Genomic DNA, 19,647 nt, shown 5'->3' with positions numbered 1-19,647 from the left:
ACACAAACCTGGCCACTTTATTTGCTGTATTTGAACCTATATGACCCCAAATCTATTGGAAAATATTTTGTCTCATGCATCAGAGAATGTATCTGATGCCTGAGACAGTAATGGGTCTGTATTTGAGTAGCTAGAAACCTAAGGACAGAATGGCTTGTACAGCAGGCTACAGCTGAGAGAGAGATAGAGAGTGTGTTCGTGTCTATGTGTGTTATGTGGGAGAACAAGCGAGGCAAACCAGATAGAGCGCAAGAGAGAGAGAGATGTGAACTCAAGGTGAAGTAAACGTTAGGTAGCTAGTGCAAACAGGGACAGATTAGAATTAGAATAGTCTTAAGAATTGGTGTAGCCGAGAGTACTGATGAAGAGAGGTGGAGAATCTGGCTGCTAATGTTGTTTTACTGCCTCTGTTGACAAGTGTTACTGTAAAACCTATGTTCTGCAGAAATGTTCTACCAAACCTGCAGAAGGCAAACGTTGAGCCACAGCAGAGTGAAAGTGGATCTGGGTGCGGATTGCAGTCTGCATCCGGATCCGGACTGAAAGCAGAGATGGTGGGATATGGGAGGTGCGGAAGGTGGGAGCAAAGTGACACAGACAGACTGAACCCCCATGACCAGGCCCGTCCACTTGGAGAGGAAGAAGAGGATAAGTACGAGGAGGAGGGCAAAGAGGGAGACGAAGAGGACTTCCGGGCCCCTCAGGGCAAGCGTGGACCCCCGACCGTAACCCTGAGAGAAGGACTGAGGAAGAGGAAGTGTACCAGACCTCACTCTCTTGACCTCGGAGCACTGCTGGCCCACAACAGACCTCAGGTGACCACTTCTCCATTACACAGGTCGGGGAACATCTCAGTACACTGAATATCCTGCATTTCAAAAAGTGAAATCGATAGTTGTTTGGTGTTGCTAAGGAACACCACACAGCCGAAAACAGAAGTAGCAGCCAATAGCAAGTCTGAGTTGTGTCCATATCAGGGGTATAACCATAGACTTAACCCACGTCTCAGGAGTGGGTTGATTGCACATCACTCCTACTTTGATGTTGGTCAGCACAGGGGTCTGTTAGCTGTTGTATCGGAGCTGGGGAGCCGTGCCTTCCTCCAAGCGTGCTGGCTTCCTAGCGATGCTGCATTAGAAAGAGGCGGTGTCTGGCCTGTGTTAATAGATGTTGTATATAATACATTAAGTGTATTCCTCTATACATCTGGGGTTAATTTGATTTTGTGTGCTGGCTCAGGACACAGCTATGGAGCGGGAGGTGGATGGTGAGAGTGGAGGTTCCAGTTCCGCAGGTGGTGGAGGAGGTTCTTCAGGGTTCTGGCAGCACATAGATGCAGGACTTCGGGAGCAGGCAGAGCGCCTCCGTAGCGACCTGGCCTTCAGCCGCCAGGAAAGCAGAGAGCTACGCGAAAGACTCATGGTATCTGAGGCTACTGTACACGCACAGGCTGAACAGCTGAAGGACTACAGAGAGCTGCTGAGTGAGTAAATGTACACACACAGTCAGAGAGACTGAAACAGTTTGAGTGTGCTGTATACACACATGCACATTAAAACACAATAAAAAATAAAAATTGGGTTATTGGTTGGTTTTGTTTAATTTGTTAACATTTTCAGTGAACCGCACAATAAATGTGTTCTCTAGTGTGACATCTTTGCCCTCTGGCGTGACAGTACAAGTATCACACCAGTGGACCTTTTTGCCACACCAAAGATCAAAAACATTTTAGCCTTTTGTGTCAGTTAATAACCATGCTGTTTATAGATAACCTGTCATTAGCAAGCCACATTTACATAATATTTCCATAGATACGTAGTGTGGTGTCACACTAAAGGACGACGAAATATAACACGTTAAGTGGACTGAAAAAACTAACACCATGTGCACAAGCCATTGACTTTAGGGGATTTCAGTAACATGACCTTGAGTGGGATCCTTCAACTAAATGAAAGATAAGGATATGGTGTCACACTGGAGGACATGGATTTCAGTCACAAAATGTACATTTCAGTACATTTATTTTTTAATTAATTTATTGAAACATACTTGAGACAGTCGCACCATAGGACAATTTTGTTTTAAGATTTGCCTCAAAATTGTTTCAAATCTAACTAAAAAATATGCTACATCATGTCAACAAACCATGGTTCTATATTTATATCTTCTTTTTCTATATTTCTGATATTAGATTTTTCACTCTTGATTTATTTGCTTTTGTTGTGCATCTGTAACAACTACATTTATTCATTGATCAAGGCTGAATAAAGTGTTTTCTATGCATGTGTCTCAGCGGAGAGTGCTGTGCAACAGGACAGTAAGCAGGTGCAGGTGGACCTGCAGGATCTGGGCTACGAGACCAGTGGGCGCAGTGAGAATGAAGCAGAGAGAGAGGATGCCAGCAGCCCTGGTACATACAAACTTAAACCCATACTAATTTACACGTCGCATTTAAAATGTTAAGCCACTTATATCATCTCACAATCATCATTGTGATTTATTTTTTTTCCTTTTCAGAGTTTGACGATCTGGAGATGTGCACTTCCCTCTCCCGGCAGCCCTACAGCAGTGGTGGGAAGTTCTGGGGTTGGCACGGTGACAGCAGTGGCCCCGAGCCAGACGACGCGTCCTCTCTGCGCTGCCTAGTGCAGGACCTGCGGGCGCAGCTCTCTCGCTGCCACAAAGTGATTAGAGGGCTGCAGCTCCGGGTCCGCTCGCTCTCCGCAACCTCAGATTACGCCTCCAGCCTGGAACGCACCCCACGCAAGGTACAACACATGCTTATGGCAACACTATTTCCCTAAAAAACTGTAATCCACACATGGATATGACACTCCTGGTGTGTCATAACTGTTTGATAATCTTCTGTGATTTCTGTTACTAATGGATAGTAATAGAGTAGTGTGTATGTAGTAGTATGTAGTATGTCACTCTATATCTAGTAGTGTGTTTTTTTTTTTTAAGGTGAATTGGGCATTCCAGGCATCCCCAGCCCACAGTGCGGTGGAAGAGGATGAGGGCTGGCAGTCCGATGGGCCGGCACTGGGTCCACTGCGATCGAGAAAGGAGCTGCAGGAACTGGTATTAAGGGTGGCCTCATTGGAGAACCAAATCCGCAGCACCAGAATGGACGAAAAAGGAGGAACAGAGGAGGGGAAGAGTGCGACCTGGCCCGGGTGAGGGAGAATGAGGGGGTCTGGCCTTTTTTCAAGGCCTTTTTTCTTCAAATTTGGCCCTTGCATTATACTTAAGGCATTATACTTATGTTTGATTAAGCTTCTATTAATTCATTTATTAGCACATTTAGGTTTCACACATTGCTGACACAGATCAACACACAGTCTAACCCCTGTAGAGAAGGAATTTCTGGAGCAGATACACATGAACCTAGTGGCATGTACTGAGACACCTGCTGAACATGAACCTGAAAGACATGAACATAATGGGCTGGAGGGGTATAAAGCCCCCCCAGCATTGAGCTGTGGAGCAGTGGAACTGTGTGGGATGGTGATTATCCAAAATGTTGATCTCTTGTGGCTGATTACAGTCAAATCCTGGACAGTAGAGACAGTTACTCCAACAAAACGTTTATTGATTTTGGAAGAAGCAATAAATGAGCAGGTGTCCCAATACTTTTGTCCATTTATTGTTCATTTATATATACAGATAAAGTAATATATACTCATATATTATACATACAGTGGGGAAAAAAAGTATTTAGTCAGTCACCAATTGTGCAAGTTCTCCCACTTAAAAAGATGAGAGAGGCCTGTAATTGACATCATAGGTAGACCTCAACTATGAGAGACAAAATGAGAAAAAAAAAATCACATTGTCTGATTTTTAAAGAATTTATTTGCAAATAATGGTGGAAAATAATTATTTGGTCAATAACAAAAGTTCATTTCAATACTTTGTTATATATAATTTGTTGGCAATGACAGAGGTCAAACGTTTTCTGTAAGTCTTCACAAGGTTGGCACACACTGTTGCTGGTATGTTGGCCCATTCCTCCATGCAGATCTCCTCTAGAGCAGTGATGTTTTGGGGCTGTCGGCGGGCAACACAGACTTTCAACTCCCTCCAAAGGTTTTCTATGGGGTTGAGATCTGGAGACTGGCTAGGCCACTCCAGGACCTTGAAATGCTTCTTACGAAGCCACTCCTTTGTTGCCCTGGCAGTGTGCTTGGGATCATTGTCATGCTGAAAGACCCAGCCACGTTTCATCTTCAATGCCCTTGCTGATGGAAGGAGGTTTGCACTCAAAATCTCACAATACATGGCCCCATTCATTCTTTCATGTACACGGACCAGTCGTCCTAGTCCCTTTGCAGAGAAACAGCCCCAAAGCATGATGTTGCCTCCCCCATGCGTCACAGTTGGTATGGTGTTCTTTCAACGAGTTGTGTTTGTACCAAACAGTTCTACTTTGGTTTCATCTGACCATAAGACATTCTCCCAATACTCTTCCGGAACATCCAAATGCTCTCTAGCAAACTTCAGACGCGCCCTGAAGTTTACTGGCTTAAGCAGGGGAACACGTCTGGCACTGCAAGATATGAGTCCTTGGCGGCGTAGTGTGTTACTGACGGTAGCCTTTGTAACTTTGGTCCCAGCTTTCTGCAGGTCATTCACTAGGTCCCCCCGCGTGGTTCTGGGATTTTTGCTCACCATTCTTGTGATCATTTTGACCCCACGGGCTGAGATCTTGCGTGGAGCCCCTGATCGAGGGAGATTAGCAGTGGTCTTGTAGGTGTCCCTTTTTCTGATTATTGTTCCCACAGTAGATTTCTTCACACCAAGCTGCTTGCCTATTGCAAATTCAGTCTTCCCAGCCTGGTGCAGGTCTACAATTTTGTTTCTGGTGTCCTTCGACAGCTCTTTGGAGTTTGGAGTGTGACTGTTTGAGGTTGTGGGCAGGTGTCTTTTATACTGTTAACGAGTTCAAACAGGTGCCATTAATACAGGTAATGAGTGGAGGACAGAGAAGCCTCTTAAAGAAGAAGTTACAGGTCTGTGACAGCCAGAAATCTTGCTTGTTTGTAGGTGACCAAATACTTATTTTTCACCATTATTTGCAAATAAATTCTTTAAAAATCAGACAATGTGATTTTCAGAATTGTTTTTCTCATTTTGTCTCTCATAGTTGAGGTCTACCTATGATGTCAATTACAGGCCTCTCTCATTTTTTAAGTGGGAGAACTTGCACAAATGGTGACTGACTAAATACTTTTTTCCCCACTGTATATATATATATATATTACATGAGGTTGCACGAAGATGCAAATATTTTATAGATCTTCACATCGCTGCAATTCTACACCTGACTCCTCCCTTTCCTGTCTTCCCAGCAAGTACAACACACTGATCCAGGCTCAAGCTAGGGAGCTGTCTCACCTGCGGCAAAGGATGCGTGAGGGGCGCGGCATCTGCCACATCCTTACCCAGCACCTGGGAGACACCACCAAAGGCTTCGAGGAGCTGCTCCGTGCCAACGACATTGATTACTACATGGGCCAGAGTTTCAGAGAACAGCTCTCTCAGAGTTCCTCTCTCGCACAGAGGATCAGCATTAAGATCAGCGGGCGTGAGTGCGCATGTACACACACAGATGCACATACATCTATCAGCCATCATATTAGAACCACCTGCCCAGTATTGTGTAGGTCCCGCTCGTAAGGGGTTATTCAGTGAGAGTAATGGTAAGACTGGTCTGAGGTACACTGTACGCTCAGAGTTTATCCCTGCCTATAGTCTTCTGTTAAGACATTACACTAGATATTTGAACATTTCTGTGAGGATTTGATTGTATTCAGCCACAAGAACCTTAGTAAAGTCATGTACTGATGTTCTGATGACTAGTTTTAACTTCTTCCAAAGGTACTGGCTTCATATATCCAGAAAACACACTTCCACTGTTCCACAGCTCAGTGCTTGACATTGGTCATGGTGACCTTAGGGTTATGTGTGGCTGCTCCAGAGCATCCTGTTCTATAAGGATTTCTGGACACCTTTGGACATATTACAGCATGAAGACATTGTGTTATTTAAAATGATGTGTCTCTAAGGATTGTACTGTCTCTGCAATGACTGCCTGTATAATTACATGTTCTTTCATTGCCGATTATTGTAATTTCAGAAGTGTATGTGAAAGATTTGAGTGTTAGTATGTTGATATTGCACTGCTTGACCAATGTCTCTACCTTTCTTTTAATTTGCAGGAGATCGATCAGAGCAGCAGGATGACAAAATGGGCCATGAGCTGTTAGCTTTACGGTAATTCTTCCTAATGTACTTTATTAACTCCCTTAAAAGCCTCATTAAATTAAATGCAGATTAGATCACAGTTAATATTGTTCATTTCTCTGTGTGTGTATGTGTGTTTAGATTAAGTAAGGAGCTCCAGCAGAAAGACAAAATCATTGAGTCCCTTCACACCAAACTGCAACAGCGTCCTGACACACCCTCCAGCAGCCATGCCCCCTCAGAGACAACGGACCAGTCAGATCACACTTCCTTCGTATCAGATGAGAGGGGCTCAACCAATGAAGATCTGGAGCTTTGTTCTGATGTGGATGCTGTCAGCGAGTATGCCCAGGAAACAGCTCCCATGTCTAATGATGCAGGCAAGCACAGCATGAATATATAATTAAGATCACATAAGGGTTGATTCCAAACTTTTGATTGATAGCATACACACAAACAAGAACCACACATAGACACCCATTTGCAGACACACACTCCTCAGCCCTCATTAAGTACATGTGTAAACTCTTATTTTCTTGCAGCTCGCCCTTTATTCATCCCTGGCTCTCATGGTATACAGTCCCCTATCTCCCCCTACAGGCCTAAGCAGAGTGAGACAGGTAGGCAGGGTCACTTCACATTCAGGTTTATGCCTGGATACATTGCGCAGTACCATTCTGTTATATACTGCACATGTCCTCACCCTCCTCCGTTCCATAGGTGTATATTGTGGGCCCTTATCAAGCTCATTGCCCCTGACTCAGACCCATCACTGGTCCAACTCCTCCAGTAATCTAACCTTTGACCCATTGCCCTTCTCTGGCCCTGACCCCAGGCTGGTGTCCCTGGCACAGCATCAGCAAGGCCTGCGCAGGCCCCCGGTCCGAAGTGAGCACACAGTTTGTGTGTGTTTGCCTGTGTTTTGCTGTTTTTAACACTGTGTGTGCTATCTAAGTCAGTGGTTCCCAACCCTTTTCCTGTAGGACCTACTGCCCTGTACTTTTTTGTGTTCACCCTGCTCCCAACACACCTGATCCAGCTAAAGTCCTTTACGAGTTGAAGGTGGTGTGTTAGAGCAGGAAAACTCTAATGTGGAGGGCAGGAGGTCCTCCGATACCAAGGTTAGGAACCACTGATTTAACTGATGCATATTTTTTCATACTGTCTCTGTGATTAATGATTAAACATATGGCTTGATGCTATGCCTCCCTGATGCTGATATTACAGAAGTCTATGATTTGCAAATAAGCCTTAATCCCAGTCAGTGGTCTTCAACCCTCCTTCCGAAAGGCTAAGCTTCCTGCGGGTTTCAGCTCCAACCCACACGTAACCCACCCCATTCAGCCGATCAGGGACTTCTAAAGGAAATAATTAGCTGGATCAGGTGGAGTAGATTAGGGTAGTTCTCCAAGAGCAGGGTTGAAAACCACTGCTCTAACCAATCTATTGCAGTGCATCCAACAATGAAGACAGTCTTGCGCTTTGTTTGTATTATGAGCTAAATTCGTTTCTTGAAAATGCCCTGGATGCTCTGGAATTACTGGGAACATCACCTCGTGGAAACATTGCCTTAGCAAGGCCAATAAAGAAGAACCATGTTTCACTGTTTTTCTTTCTGTATGTGTTTCGAACAGGTTTTAGTTTACCTCATTCGCTGAGCAGCTACCCTTTAATGGGCCCCTCAGCACTGGACTCCTCCAGCTACACCCAGCTATCTCATCATTCCCTTCACCAGCCTCAGAAAGCAGACAACAGCCTGGTGGGAAGCGGTACACTGTGGGGCACGGATAACATGATTCAGCCAACCAGAGGCTTTCCTGGAGCCTCTGGCTACCCATCAGGAACCGGCCATTCAGGTATGTGATATCTTTTTAGAATTGCTTATAAACATGCTCTATCACTACAGAGTAATGAGGAATTAAATAATGTGTATTTGTGTTACCAGGTGTGGACCTGATAGAGGAGCATCTCTGTGAGATCCGTACCCTGCGGCAGCGTCTGGAGGACTCCATCAGGACCAATGAAAGGCTAAGACAGCAGCTGGAGGGCCGTCTAGCCACAGCTGCCAGAGACACAGGTGAGACAGCCAAACCAGCCAAGTTGTTTCTTCCAAAATCAAGGGTATTAATAAAGAGAGGCTTTTACTAGATTTTGGAGCATTGCTGTGAGGATTTGATTGTATTCAGACACAACAACATAAGTGAGGTCAGGATGTTGGAAAATCACCATCCCACTTCGTGCCCAACTCTCCAACCCATCCCAAAAGTATTGGATGTAGGAGGCTGCACAGTTTCACTGCTCCACAGCTCAACGCTGATGGGCTTTATACCCCTCTATACCACATAGGTTCATGTTATTCTGCTCCAAAGAGTCCTATTCTATTGCCAGTTTATCTCTACAGTAGCCTAGACTTGCTGTGTGTTAAGGGTGCAATTTAAAGTAGCTAAATGCACTCATTAGAAGGGGTGTTGGCAAACATTTGGACATATAGTGTATCTGCGTTGGCGTAACAGCATAATGTTCTTTATGCCCAGACAAAAAGATGAGTTCACTAATTCATTCAGTCAACACAGACACACCTACATAGATTCTACCATACAATAAAATATGTAATTGGGAAGAGTTTACCCCTCATAGGGATTACTGTGATAGATTACTGAGTTTAAGAAGCTGGCTGGAGGAACAAAGGGCACTTTATTACATCTATTTTAATCAACATGAAAGTGATAGCTCAAACTCTTGTAGAAAGAAATGGCCTAATCTTCCCCTACTTACTGCACACAACACTATTAACAGTAACCTACCTGACAATATAATTGAATATAACAAACAATTCTCTTGAATTTTGTGTGTTGTAGTGTTTTGCTCTCATTGTAATGTTAAATATATATCTAGTGTAGTTTTACACTTTCTGTACTCCAGAGCTATAAAAACACTGTTACCATTACTTTAATTATAGTAAATTTAAATACAATTACATTCAATTTTCTAATCTCTATATTAGAGATGCATCAGCTCTGCAAGAAGCATTCTGCATTCTGTGTTTACTGACAATGCTAAATGTACTGATCTGTCTCCCACAGCAGCACCCACTAACATCTACATCCAGGGCCTGGACACAGTCACACAACTGTCCAATGAGATCCGGGTATTAAAGGAGGAGAATATGAGTCTACAGTCCAGACTGCAGGCCAGCAGGGGTAAGTCTACTCACTAGGTTCTCTCCTTACAGATGTTAGGCCTTTTAGGGAAATATGATACTACAACTGTTTACTCCCTCTCTTTCTCAGTGAGCTTTAAGGCCAGTTTCTGCTTCTGCATCAAGTCAACACAGAGACTACGGCATAGCGCACATTTTATACTTGGCTCTGCAGCCAAAGCACTAGTCTAGTGAGGGGGGAGTCTTAATGCAACTGCATTGATTCTCTGCCACGAAAGAGAGAGAAGACCACTGAAAAACATGGACGAGGAAAAGCAACCATTTCACTCACATCTGCGTACACACAATCCATGATCCACGTTCATCCAAATGAATTTAAAAGTGATGGCAAAGGCAGAAATACGATGCTGCCAAATGAAGCAATCACAATTACACTGCTTCGCTGTGATGCCTAGTTACATTTCTAGGGAAGGAACATGTCAGGCAATGGCGTAAATTTGACACAGAAGCATAAATTGGTCTTTAGGTAGTTAGGTTTACACACTTCACACCTGACACTAAAGGGATATCAAGTACTCTGTGCCGGCACATTGTTTTTTTAATGTCTAAATGTTAAAGAAAAGCAGAGATTAACAATTACTATGAACTGCAAATGAAAGAGAATTCCGGTGTTAATATTACTGTATGTATAATAATATAGCTTATTATTTTTATCATATTACAACCTCCAGACAGCAGCGAGGAGTTGGAGCAGCTGCGGGAAGCAGTGTTGTCTGGGCGAGCCCGTCTAAAGCAGGCAGAGTTAGAGGCAGAACAGTGGAAGGAGGAGCTGAGGAGGCTGCAGACACACAGCTGTGACCAGAGTCAGCAGATTCAGCAGCTTCGGCAGGAGAGACAGAGCAACCAGGAGCACAGTAACAGGTGACACTGTCTGCTCTCATAATCCATGAGTTACCATGGGATGAAACGTGTCTCTTTAAACCTGTGTTCATGCATGAATGTTTCTATGTATATAATTGTTTGTGTGTGTGTGTGCAGGCTGAAGCATGAGGTGAGTCTACTCCAGCAGCAGCTGTCAGAGAGCAGGCAGCTGTTGCACTCGCTGCAGTGTGAGCTCCAGCTGTATGACCGAGTGTGTGCCAGGAACAAGGGCAGCCCAGCAGGTAAGACACAATTCAAAAACATGAAGAAATACAGATTCTGAGTCATTCTCAGGAATGGGTGTCCTTTGTGAAGACACAAAAAAAGGCAAAGACAAAATGATCAATCAAGTCTGTAACAACCAGTCAAGCCCATCACATTCAAAAACGTTGCTGGGTTGAGTATGACAGGATTGCAAAGTTTTGGGCTGAAATGGCTAATACCTTTCTATAGTTGGAAACACTATTGTACATAGTGGCATTTTCCCATCAGATATTTGTGCACTTGGCACTATGACAAATATTTAAACATTATTTATAAAATCATTAAAAACATTGAAATATTGAGAACATAGAGAATATATATAGGGAGAGATGAGGGGAGATAATCTGACCTCGTGCAATTGTTTTGGGGGGAATTACAGTGTTAAAGGAATGAAGGAAAGACTGAGGGACACTAGAAAACCTCAATATTAAGAAATATATACATTATTTAAAGAAAAAAACAACGTAACCAATTATACTGTTAATAAACAAAAACAATGCAAGTCTACTTATTTTTAAGTCTGCTTAAATGTGATGAAATGTGATGGGAAATGGAAACACAAGCATCAGAGGAGCTGTCACAGAGTGGCTGACAGCTGGGCTTATCACTAAGAATGCGTTCAAGCTTGCTGTAAAAAGAGCAGGTTATTTGACCACTTCTTTCGTTTGCGTCTTTCTTTTCTTTAAACTTCGCTTTTAAGCTTTTGATTTTCCCTTGATTTTGCAGCAGTGTCCTCTTTTTTCTCTCCTGAAAGCCTTACAGACCTAAAGGGCACCAGATCCTGAGAATCGACCAGATGCAGAAATCATTACAATGTAAAACGTCTTCACTTCAGTTAAAGTTGAAACGACTCAGTATTTGATGTGTGGTCCCGTTCCTCTCGGCAGGTTATCTCTCTGAGATATCGTACCCCTCTGCTATTGCTGGGGGGGAGTTGGGGGAGTTGTTGGTGGAGGTTCGGGCTCTAAGGGCCCAGTTAGAACGTAGTGTGCAAGAGAACAGCGCTCTGAGGGCACAGCTGCAGAAACAGCTGGAGCAGCAGCTGTCCTCAGCCAGTCTGGAGAGCAGACCTTCATCTCTCATCCCGGCCAGCCCGCTGCGGGACGCTCTCTATAGACGGCAGTTACTACACGGTAAGGCATCACTGAGAATAGCAAGAATAACAGTGACTAGTTCTTACATTTAAGCCTTACATTGACCAAATGACCACAAAACCAGTTTCAAAAACTTCAGTACCAAAATTCAATACGTCATAAGGTCTCATCAGTATCAGGTAGTCCATGAGTATGCTTGTTCTGATATCCACACTTTAATTTATTACACTAAAATATAGACATCAAATTAGTTCTACTAAAATTTCAAACTTAGACATCTGTATGTATGTTTCTGGTGCGTGCACAGAGAATCCACCAGCAAACATTAAAAAACATTTCTGATTTGAGTTTCTTATTTATGTAATTAATTATTTATTATTTATTTTATTGGTTACATATTACTGTTATTATTTATATATTACAGATCTAATAATTATTTAAAACAATTTGATTTGAAGACATTATTTGATTATTACACTGATGTTTAAGAGGTCTCAAAACTAAAATACGTAAATACAGCCATAGCATAACATTAGCACCACTGACAGGTGAGGAGAAAAACATTGATTATCTTCATGCACATTTTCATCTATCAATGGATGGATATACAAGGCAGCAAGTGAGCATAGGGCAATGTGTTAAAAGCAGGAAAAGATGGCCAAGTGTAAGAATATGAGTCACTTTGACAAGAGCCAAACTGTGATGGCTAGACGATTGGGTCAGAACCAAGAAAGCACAACCAGTGAACCGGCGACAGGGTCATGGGCACCTAAGGCTCATTGATGCGATCCATAGGGACCCCACTTCACAACTTATATAACTTACAGATGACTAGGCCTGGAATGGTCAGATCTGTTAATGTTTTGTATGTGCATATTTCTGAATTTAAAATAATAATAAAATAATATAATTCTATTTATTACATTATATTAATTTACATTACATTAATATAACACTGTGGTTGGTGTGGCACAACAGATAAAACCACTAGCAGCCAGTGAGCTATTACACCATGTGGGAGACCAAGGTTCGATTCCCAGTCTGGGTGACCGTATGCTGCGCTACACCAATAAGAGTCCCTGGGCAAGACTCCTAACACTACATTGGCCCTCCTCTGTAATACGAGTTACCTTGTAAGTCGCTCTGGATAAGAGCGTCTGCTAAATGCTGTAAATGTAAATGTAAATGTACATCCAGCTCTGTATCAAACCCACACCCTTATGATCAATAAGCCAATGCTATAAAGGTCTAGATCTGTCAATACAGTGTTTTACGATTCATCTTCACAGATTATGATTTTGGGAAGAAAATATCCACATATATGGATACTCTAACAGCATGTGTGGTTTGTGTTGTGTGAAGTGGGTTTTCAATTTAAGGCAACACTAACCTGAGACTGTACTTGCAACAAGATACCCTGGGTGTGTGTACGTACACTCTATACTTGTCTGTAACAGTGAGGCAGCAGTCAGTGTGTTTGCACAGTGTGTTAACCTGCTTGCGGTGTTTGCCCCCTGCAGACCCCTCTCCCTCTCCTCCAGTGAGGGACATTGGTCCGTTCCCTGCCGGCCCCCCGTACTCTCCCTACTCTGAGCTCGAGGAGAGCTCTCTCACAGCCAACGGTGTGTGTGCATGCTAACTGCTAACAGCATTCAGTTTCTCTAAGTAAAGCATGATCTAGTGTGGTCAGAAATTTGCACAATGACATTGTATAGTTGATAAGAAAAATACTGCAGGTGTGTAGAATATTTCTAGCTGTAAAAAAAAAACCTCAAAGTAATGGTATTTTAATAATGATAATTATGATAGTTCTGAGATTAAGTTTTGGCCAGCTTAATTTGTTGAATTTACCACTATTTATCAAATATAAACTGGTCATTTCTGATGGCAGATTGATTAACTACAGTTGTGTAGGTAATTGCGACCTCAGGATCCTGTCACCATACCATGTCTAAGTTAAAACATGGTATGTGTGGGTTAAATTCCTGTACAATGCATAATTTCACATCAAAAATGACAAATTTGAACAATAACAATTATGCAGAAATTTTGAAAAGTGAGTGGAATTCCCCTTTTACATGCTTAATTTACATTTCATCTCAAAAGTCTTGTTTCTCCAGAATGGCACTTTTACAGGAAAATAAAAAAAACGTTTACTCCGGGGTCATGCTGAATGCCATCACCAGCCAGAGCCTGAGAGAGCACAATTGGCCTTGCTCTCTTTGGACGGGTAGATGGCTCTCTCTCCCTACATTGCTTTAGTGTGATGCTGGTCGGCACAGGCGTGTGCTAGCCGATGCATGAAAGCTGGGTACCTGGTGCTTCTTCTTGGCACATTGGTTGCCGGAATCGGCAGCAGTTTGAAAAGATGCGGTGGCCGGTTTTGCATGTGCCGGCATGTGTCAGTCCTCACCCTCCCAGTGTTCGGAGCATCACACCTAATTGGGGAGGGAAATTAAAACTCAATCATTTTTATTATTATTTTTACATTTAATTGTACACAGAATTACCATTAGAGAGCAGTATTTTAATGTGCAGTATTTTTTCAGTGTAAATTTATTTCATGTCTAATTATATAATCTTACCCCCCTTCTTTTTCAGAGTCTCTGGAGCCTCATGCAGAGTTGGAGGGAGAAGCTCCGGATGGCTCGTTTGCTAACCGCAACGGGCGTCACGCGATTGGTCATGTGGATGATTTCAGTGCTCTGCAGCAGCAGGTTCTGGAGGGAAAGGGCCTGGTGCAAAGGATGGAGGCCACTCTGCAAACCTGCCTCAACACCGCACTACTGGAGGTCAACGCTGGAAAGGTCAGCATGCTTGTTCTAGTTTAGCTCTCAGTGCAGTAGTCTGGAACTTGTTGTTTAAATGTGTTGAGTGTTCTCCCTAAGGCTGTTCAGTTAGCAACCAACCAAACAATTATTGTAGCCAAAAGGTTTTTACATTAATAGGTCCTCAAAAGTTGTTTCCAAAACCAGGATTGTTTAGATGCTCTTTTAAAAACGTCTGACACTGAATTTTGTGCAACAGGATCAGGTTGTCTGCTGATCAGGTTGTCTGCTGCTCTTTTATGAAGGTTATATTTGCATAAGTGTCGCTGCACAGTAGAACAGTGCACCGCCGCTCTAGAGTCTGCTTTGGGATTATTTATTCACATAGGTGACACAATGCTAACTGGTAGGATACTAGCTTCCATTACTTCTCTATAGTAGTATAGTATAGTAGTATAGTAGTTCTTATTTTGTGATATACTGGACAGAACAGCACTGAAACATGGGCTAGCACTGCGTCCTCAAAAACTAGGATTATGAGACAGGAACGGTAGTTGGGCAAAAGTTTTTGTTTGTTTCCAGTATGTTGTTGAGGTCAACCTGTACTACTCACTTACTAAAGAAGACTCTTCTTTTGCTGTCTCCTCTCTTTCTTTACGTCTAGGTTCTGGATTATACCAGCGTTAGGAATCTGTTAGCTAACACGAAGACACTGAGGCAGATTCTCGAGGAGGCAACCTCTTTGCTGAAGATGTTCTGGAGGGCAGCGTTGCCCAGCACTGATGGTCCTGCCCACCTCCTCCAGAAGGTCAGTGCTTTCTTCTGCCTTTCTAAATTCTTTTGACATAATTTGAATCTGGCAGTTGTTGTTTACACTGTGTACAGATTTCATAAAGGATAAAGTTGCTGTTTTAGAGATCTGTTAACTATTGTGACTGACAGTGCACATATGTGTGTGTGTATGGTTGTACAGGAGCAGTTGATGAGGGAGGAGATTCAGTCTCTGCGGTTAAGGATAGCGGAGCAGGAGGAGGTTCTGCAGAGCACTATCCAGAGGCTGAGGAGCACCAGTCGCACTAAAGAGAGCATGGAGACATTCATCGTCAACCAGCGTTAGTCACCACTGCACTGCACTCTGACCTTAACATGATTCCATTATGATTATGATTATTTTGATCTAAACAGAAAGTTCATAAAATTAACATGCTGCATTAATGTGAAACAAATAGGACACCCCATGATAACCCTTTGTCTTTTTGAATATATGTATCACACAAACATTTGTCTTAAAGAATCATTTGAAGAAATGTAATTTTCTTTTGTAAGGACAAAAGTAGGACACCCCCACATTTATTACTACTTAAAATGCCTAAAATTATGAGGCAGATGATTAGAACATGGTCAGAGAGGATTTTGGAGGAGCCAGCCAATGAACATTCTTTACTGTTGAAGTGAGTGGTATCACTATGGTGAGATCCAAAAAGCTATCTGAGGCTTTCAGAAAGCTGGTTGTAGTTGCCTAGGAGTCTGGGATGGGATTTATGAAGATTTCAGAAAGAACAATTATATCAGCCGTTCCACTGTCCGCAAAATAATTTACAAGTGAAACAACCTTGAGCAACATGGCCATCATAATCTTCATGGCAAACATCATTTAAAGATCAAGGTATTGATTCATGTGTACAGCTCTACTGAGATATTTCAAAACTGACAAACAGCAATTCTGGCCCCAGACACAGTAAATAATGTTGCTGGCACTGATAACACTTCTCTGAACAGCTTAATTTTAAAATTAGGAAGTGGGAAATACACATACACTCATGATATACATTAATATCATGGCAATACTGGGCTTGCAGTGATTTCTCTGAACTGTACTTTTACTGGGACAGATTGTACAACACACATCTTTAATAGATTTTAGGTGGTTTTCTCACATGGACCTTACAATTAAGTATATTTTTTATAGGGTCGAGGTGAGGACTTTGCAAAAGCTGTTCCAAAAAACAGGCCTTTTGTGTTTAACCATTTAGCTGACAGTTTGGGGTAGTCCATCTTCTTCATTACTTCTTCCATCCACTATGTGCAATGTACCCGGTCTACTGGCAGCAAAACAACCCCAAAGCATGGTGCTACCACCACCACACTTAACTGTTCGTACACTGTACTTGTGGTTGATTGTCTCACCTTTTGGAGCAGGGGGGTCCTTCTAGGACAGCAGCCTCTCAGTCCATGGCTTAACTGTAGACAGAGACACTGGTGTTCCACTACTTTCTAGTTTATAAATGACCTGTGTCTTGGTGGTTCTTGGGTTATTCCTGACGATCCAAACCAATTTCTTCTCAGTTGAGAGTGACAGTTTGTGTCTTCTTCCAAACTTCCCATAGAAACTCACATAGAGTTGTCAGACAAACTTTTTTTTTATGTGGAAACAGAAAAGCTACCAGCTGTAGTCAATCATGATCACTAACAGGAAGTTAAGAGGTCATGGTTTTGGAAAGACATTTAGAACTTTAAGAACCACTTAAGTAATAATCTAGGTGGGTGTATATATATTTTATACATATCCGTAGGAATAACAACTGTATGTGAGTGTGTGCTGTCCTCATGACTGACCAGTCATGTTGTATCTTTCCACATCAGTGTCCAGGACCCGAGACGTGCTGAAAAAAGCCAGAGCCAATCTAGAGGTGAGGATGCAGCTTCAGGCTTTTGGACCCTTTTAATTCAGCCTGTATATTCCCTTCTGTTCATTATCAGTGTTATGTGTCTAGATCCCTGTGTGCATGGAGGAGGTCCTGCTGTCGTTTGTCCCTTTGTCCTCACCTGTGTCTCTTGCTCCTCCTTTCTTTCTTTATTGGACTCTCTCTCTATCTCTCTCTCACACACTTTCCTCACTCTTAATGAAACCAGATGAACGAGCTCAGGATTTCCTCTTTAAGCTCCTCCTCTTCCTCTCCTTGCCATGGTAATGGTCTGGTTTGTGCCGTGCTGTGCCGTGTGCATTCCGCCGCCTGTGCTTGCGCTCTGTCTGACTCACTGCTTCCTCATGACTTCATTTCCTCTGCCCGTCAGCCCTGTCCCACACCCTTCATTACCTGGCTATTTGCCACATTGCCCTGACCCTTGGTCACATGACTTGAACATTTAGCCTGTTAAAGAAAAGGAAAGGTGAGAATCAAAGGGTTCGTGTGGTAAAAGAGCCCAGGACAGAGCCAAGTAGAGGTGCATTGAGTACACAAGTTTCATAAAATGATGTATTGTGGTTTTTGCATCATGACACTAATACAAATAAATCTACACACACACACACACATACACACTGAAGTGGTTTTACTTGCAGCACAGTTTTTTTTTCTTTGTATTAGCCCTTTTTAGGAGCATCATAACTATGTCTATCTGTAGAAAAGTGAAAAACATATCAGATATAATTATAATAGCCCAGCTGCTGCATTTGATTATCACATATGCTCAGCTCTCAAAAGAAAACGCACACACTATACGTTTCATAGACACTACAACCAAGCAGCATCCTAAACAGAAATGCTGAAGGGAAATCTAGCATTTCGATATTACGATTTTTATATTGATAATCTGGCATATTGCATTAGAAATAGTGGGAGCACTTCAGTACTGGTGGACTATAATGATCTTATAATACCTTTCTAAAGCCCTTATTAAGCTTAATTTACTGGCTTCTCAGCGCTACTTTAGAAAACAATAATTAAGGTGGTTTAACCCTATCTAGGTTGGTGACACCTCATGCATTTATTCAGTATTTTAGGTTGTTTGAGATATATAAATAGTAAATATGGGAGCAGAAAATGATGGACTCATGAAAAGAAGATGAGCTCTACTTTAATTGACTGGTGTACATCACCATGACACCATGAGCATAGCATAGTTTAGCTTTGTTTTTAACACTGTAACAAGAATATTGTCATCATTTTTTAATTAATTCAACTATTCCCGATTCCCTTATCAGATAGTGGTGCTGTCCTCTCAGCATGGTGTGCTGTCAGCTAGCTGAAGAGATTGTTTGTTGATTTTTAGTTTGAGTTGGATTTTCTTGCGCAGTACTTTTGAGTTCCCTCTGATATGTAGTTAGCTCTAGTCTAGGGTTGTTTTTTGAGTGAACGGACACTGGAGAGAAGAGATGGAAAAATCCAGTCGGCTAGTATTAGCTTTTAATCTAGCACAGATACCTGCTCGTATCCCAGCTTTAGCTTCCTCGCTCGTTGTGCACAGGAAAAGCCATTGTCACAAGGCCTGATTTACAAAGCAGCCCGTTTTTCCTCAACTAAGCCTAGTCTGGCGGTGATGCAGTGCCTCGTCCCAGAAAACAGACTAAAAGTATCAAAACACCATATTCTCACATTCTTTCACTTGTGGGCTGGGTGTATTTACATTTTGGAGGCGTTAATAAAAATACTTATTACTTAATAGGATTATGAATTATCTAGTATAGTCTTTTGCATGTGAGATGTCCATCATTGAGGATTATTAAGCCTCATCAGGCAAATCAATAACCGCTAATTAACTGGCTGTCCTGTTATACTTTATTAAAGATAATTCCAGTCAATTAGAGCACTTTCCACAGCACTCATTTTCTTTTGATTCATATGAAAGGTACTACTTAGCTTTGAATAAAGACAAACTGACCTCTTGTCAAAAGCTCATCCTATCAGAATGCCCCAGCAAATTACTGGTCTAATGTCCTCTAATGACCAAATATGATCATAGTAAAAAATATTATGATGTAAAATACACAAATAAAAGTGCTCTAGAAAATGATTAATTCACCCTGGCTGTTATTAGTAGCCAGTTAACTACCAGCTACTGCCTTAAAAAGTGCTTTTCAAGGAACTGGCAATGCTTCCCCTACTGAAGTGTCACCCGATTATTTCCTAAAGCATTTAATACCAGTATGTAACCGTATTAACTTAAAATAGTCCATCTACCGCCTGCATTCATTTCTAACTGCTATGTGCCTTCATAAAACATGAAACTAATCATTTCTGACTAACAGACTGTTGGTCGCACTCTGCACTCATTTCTTCAACCAAATACTTAAAACCAAATACTTAAACTTAACACGAGAAAGATCATGCAGTCTCTTCTTCTAACAGGGTGACTGTAAACGTCTTCACCTGGCTAATCTTCTGGCTTGAGCATCGTATTTCTCTCTGATTGC

The 19,647-nt window shown here is 42.2% G+C and overlaps 1 protein-coding gene across 10 annotated transcripts in view; it reads left to right on the top strand.

Moving 5' to 3' along the window:
- Positions 1–19,647, top strand: part of LOC140545966 (myomegalin-like) — an 86,320-nt gene that overhangs the window by 62,064 nt on the left and 4,609 nt on the right. For 5 of the 10 annotated variants that reach the window (XM_072669058.1, XM_072669054.1, XM_072669051.1 and 2 more), the window contains 21 exons: positions 446–815; positions 1,240–1,483; positions 2,294–2,410; positions 2,518–2,768; positions 2,965–3,176; positions 5,352–5,587; positions 6,222–6,276; positions 6,388–6,626; positions 6,789–6,866; positions 7,881–8,102; positions 8,192–8,323; positions 9,330–9,446; positions 10,138–10,327; positions 10,445–10,569; positions 11,479–11,724; positions 13,206–13,307; positions 14,287–14,492; positions 15,118–15,261; positions 15,427–15,565; positions 17,097–17,143; positions 17,367–19,647. In XM_072669058.1, the coding sequence (XP_072525159.1) occupies positions 446–815; positions 1,240–1,483; positions 2,294–2,410; positions 2,518–2,768; positions 2,965–3,176; positions 5,352–5,587; positions 6,222–6,276; positions 6,388–6,626; positions 6,789–6,866; positions 7,881–8,102; positions 8,192–8,323; positions 9,330–9,446; positions 10,138–10,327; positions 10,445–10,569; positions 11,479–11,724; positions 13,206–13,307; positions 14,287–14,492; positions 15,118–15,261; positions 15,427–15,565; positions 17,097–17,143; positions 17,367–17,576 (3,682 nt within the window). In that variant the 3' untranslated portion in view covers positions 17,577–19,647. Of the gene's footprint in view, positions 1–445; positions 816–1,239; positions 1,484–2,293; positions 2,411–2,517; positions 2,769–2,964; positions 3,177–5,351; positions 5,588–6,221; positions 6,277–6,387; positions 6,627–6,788; positions 6,867–6,966; positions 7,221–7,880; positions 8,103–8,191; positions 8,324–9,329; positions 9,447–10,137; positions 10,328–10,444; positions 10,570–11,478; positions 11,725–13,205; positions 13,308–14,286; positions 14,493–15,117; positions 15,262–15,426; positions 15,566–17,096; positions 17,144–17,366 lie in introns of those variants that run through there. The other 5 variants (XM_072669060.1, XM_072669059.1, XM_072669053.1 and 2 more) reach the window with 4 other exon arrangements.

Source organism: Salminus brasiliensis, chromosome 23 (genome assembly GCF_030463535.1).
Source record: "Salminus brasiliensis chromosome 23, fSalBra1.hap2, whole genome shotgun sequence".
Taxonomy (NCBI): domain Eukaryota; kingdom Metazoa; phylum Chordata; class Actinopteri; order Characiformes; family Bryconidae; genus Salminus; species Salminus brasiliensis.
This window is presented reverse-complemented; position numbering and strand designations above follow the sequence as displayed.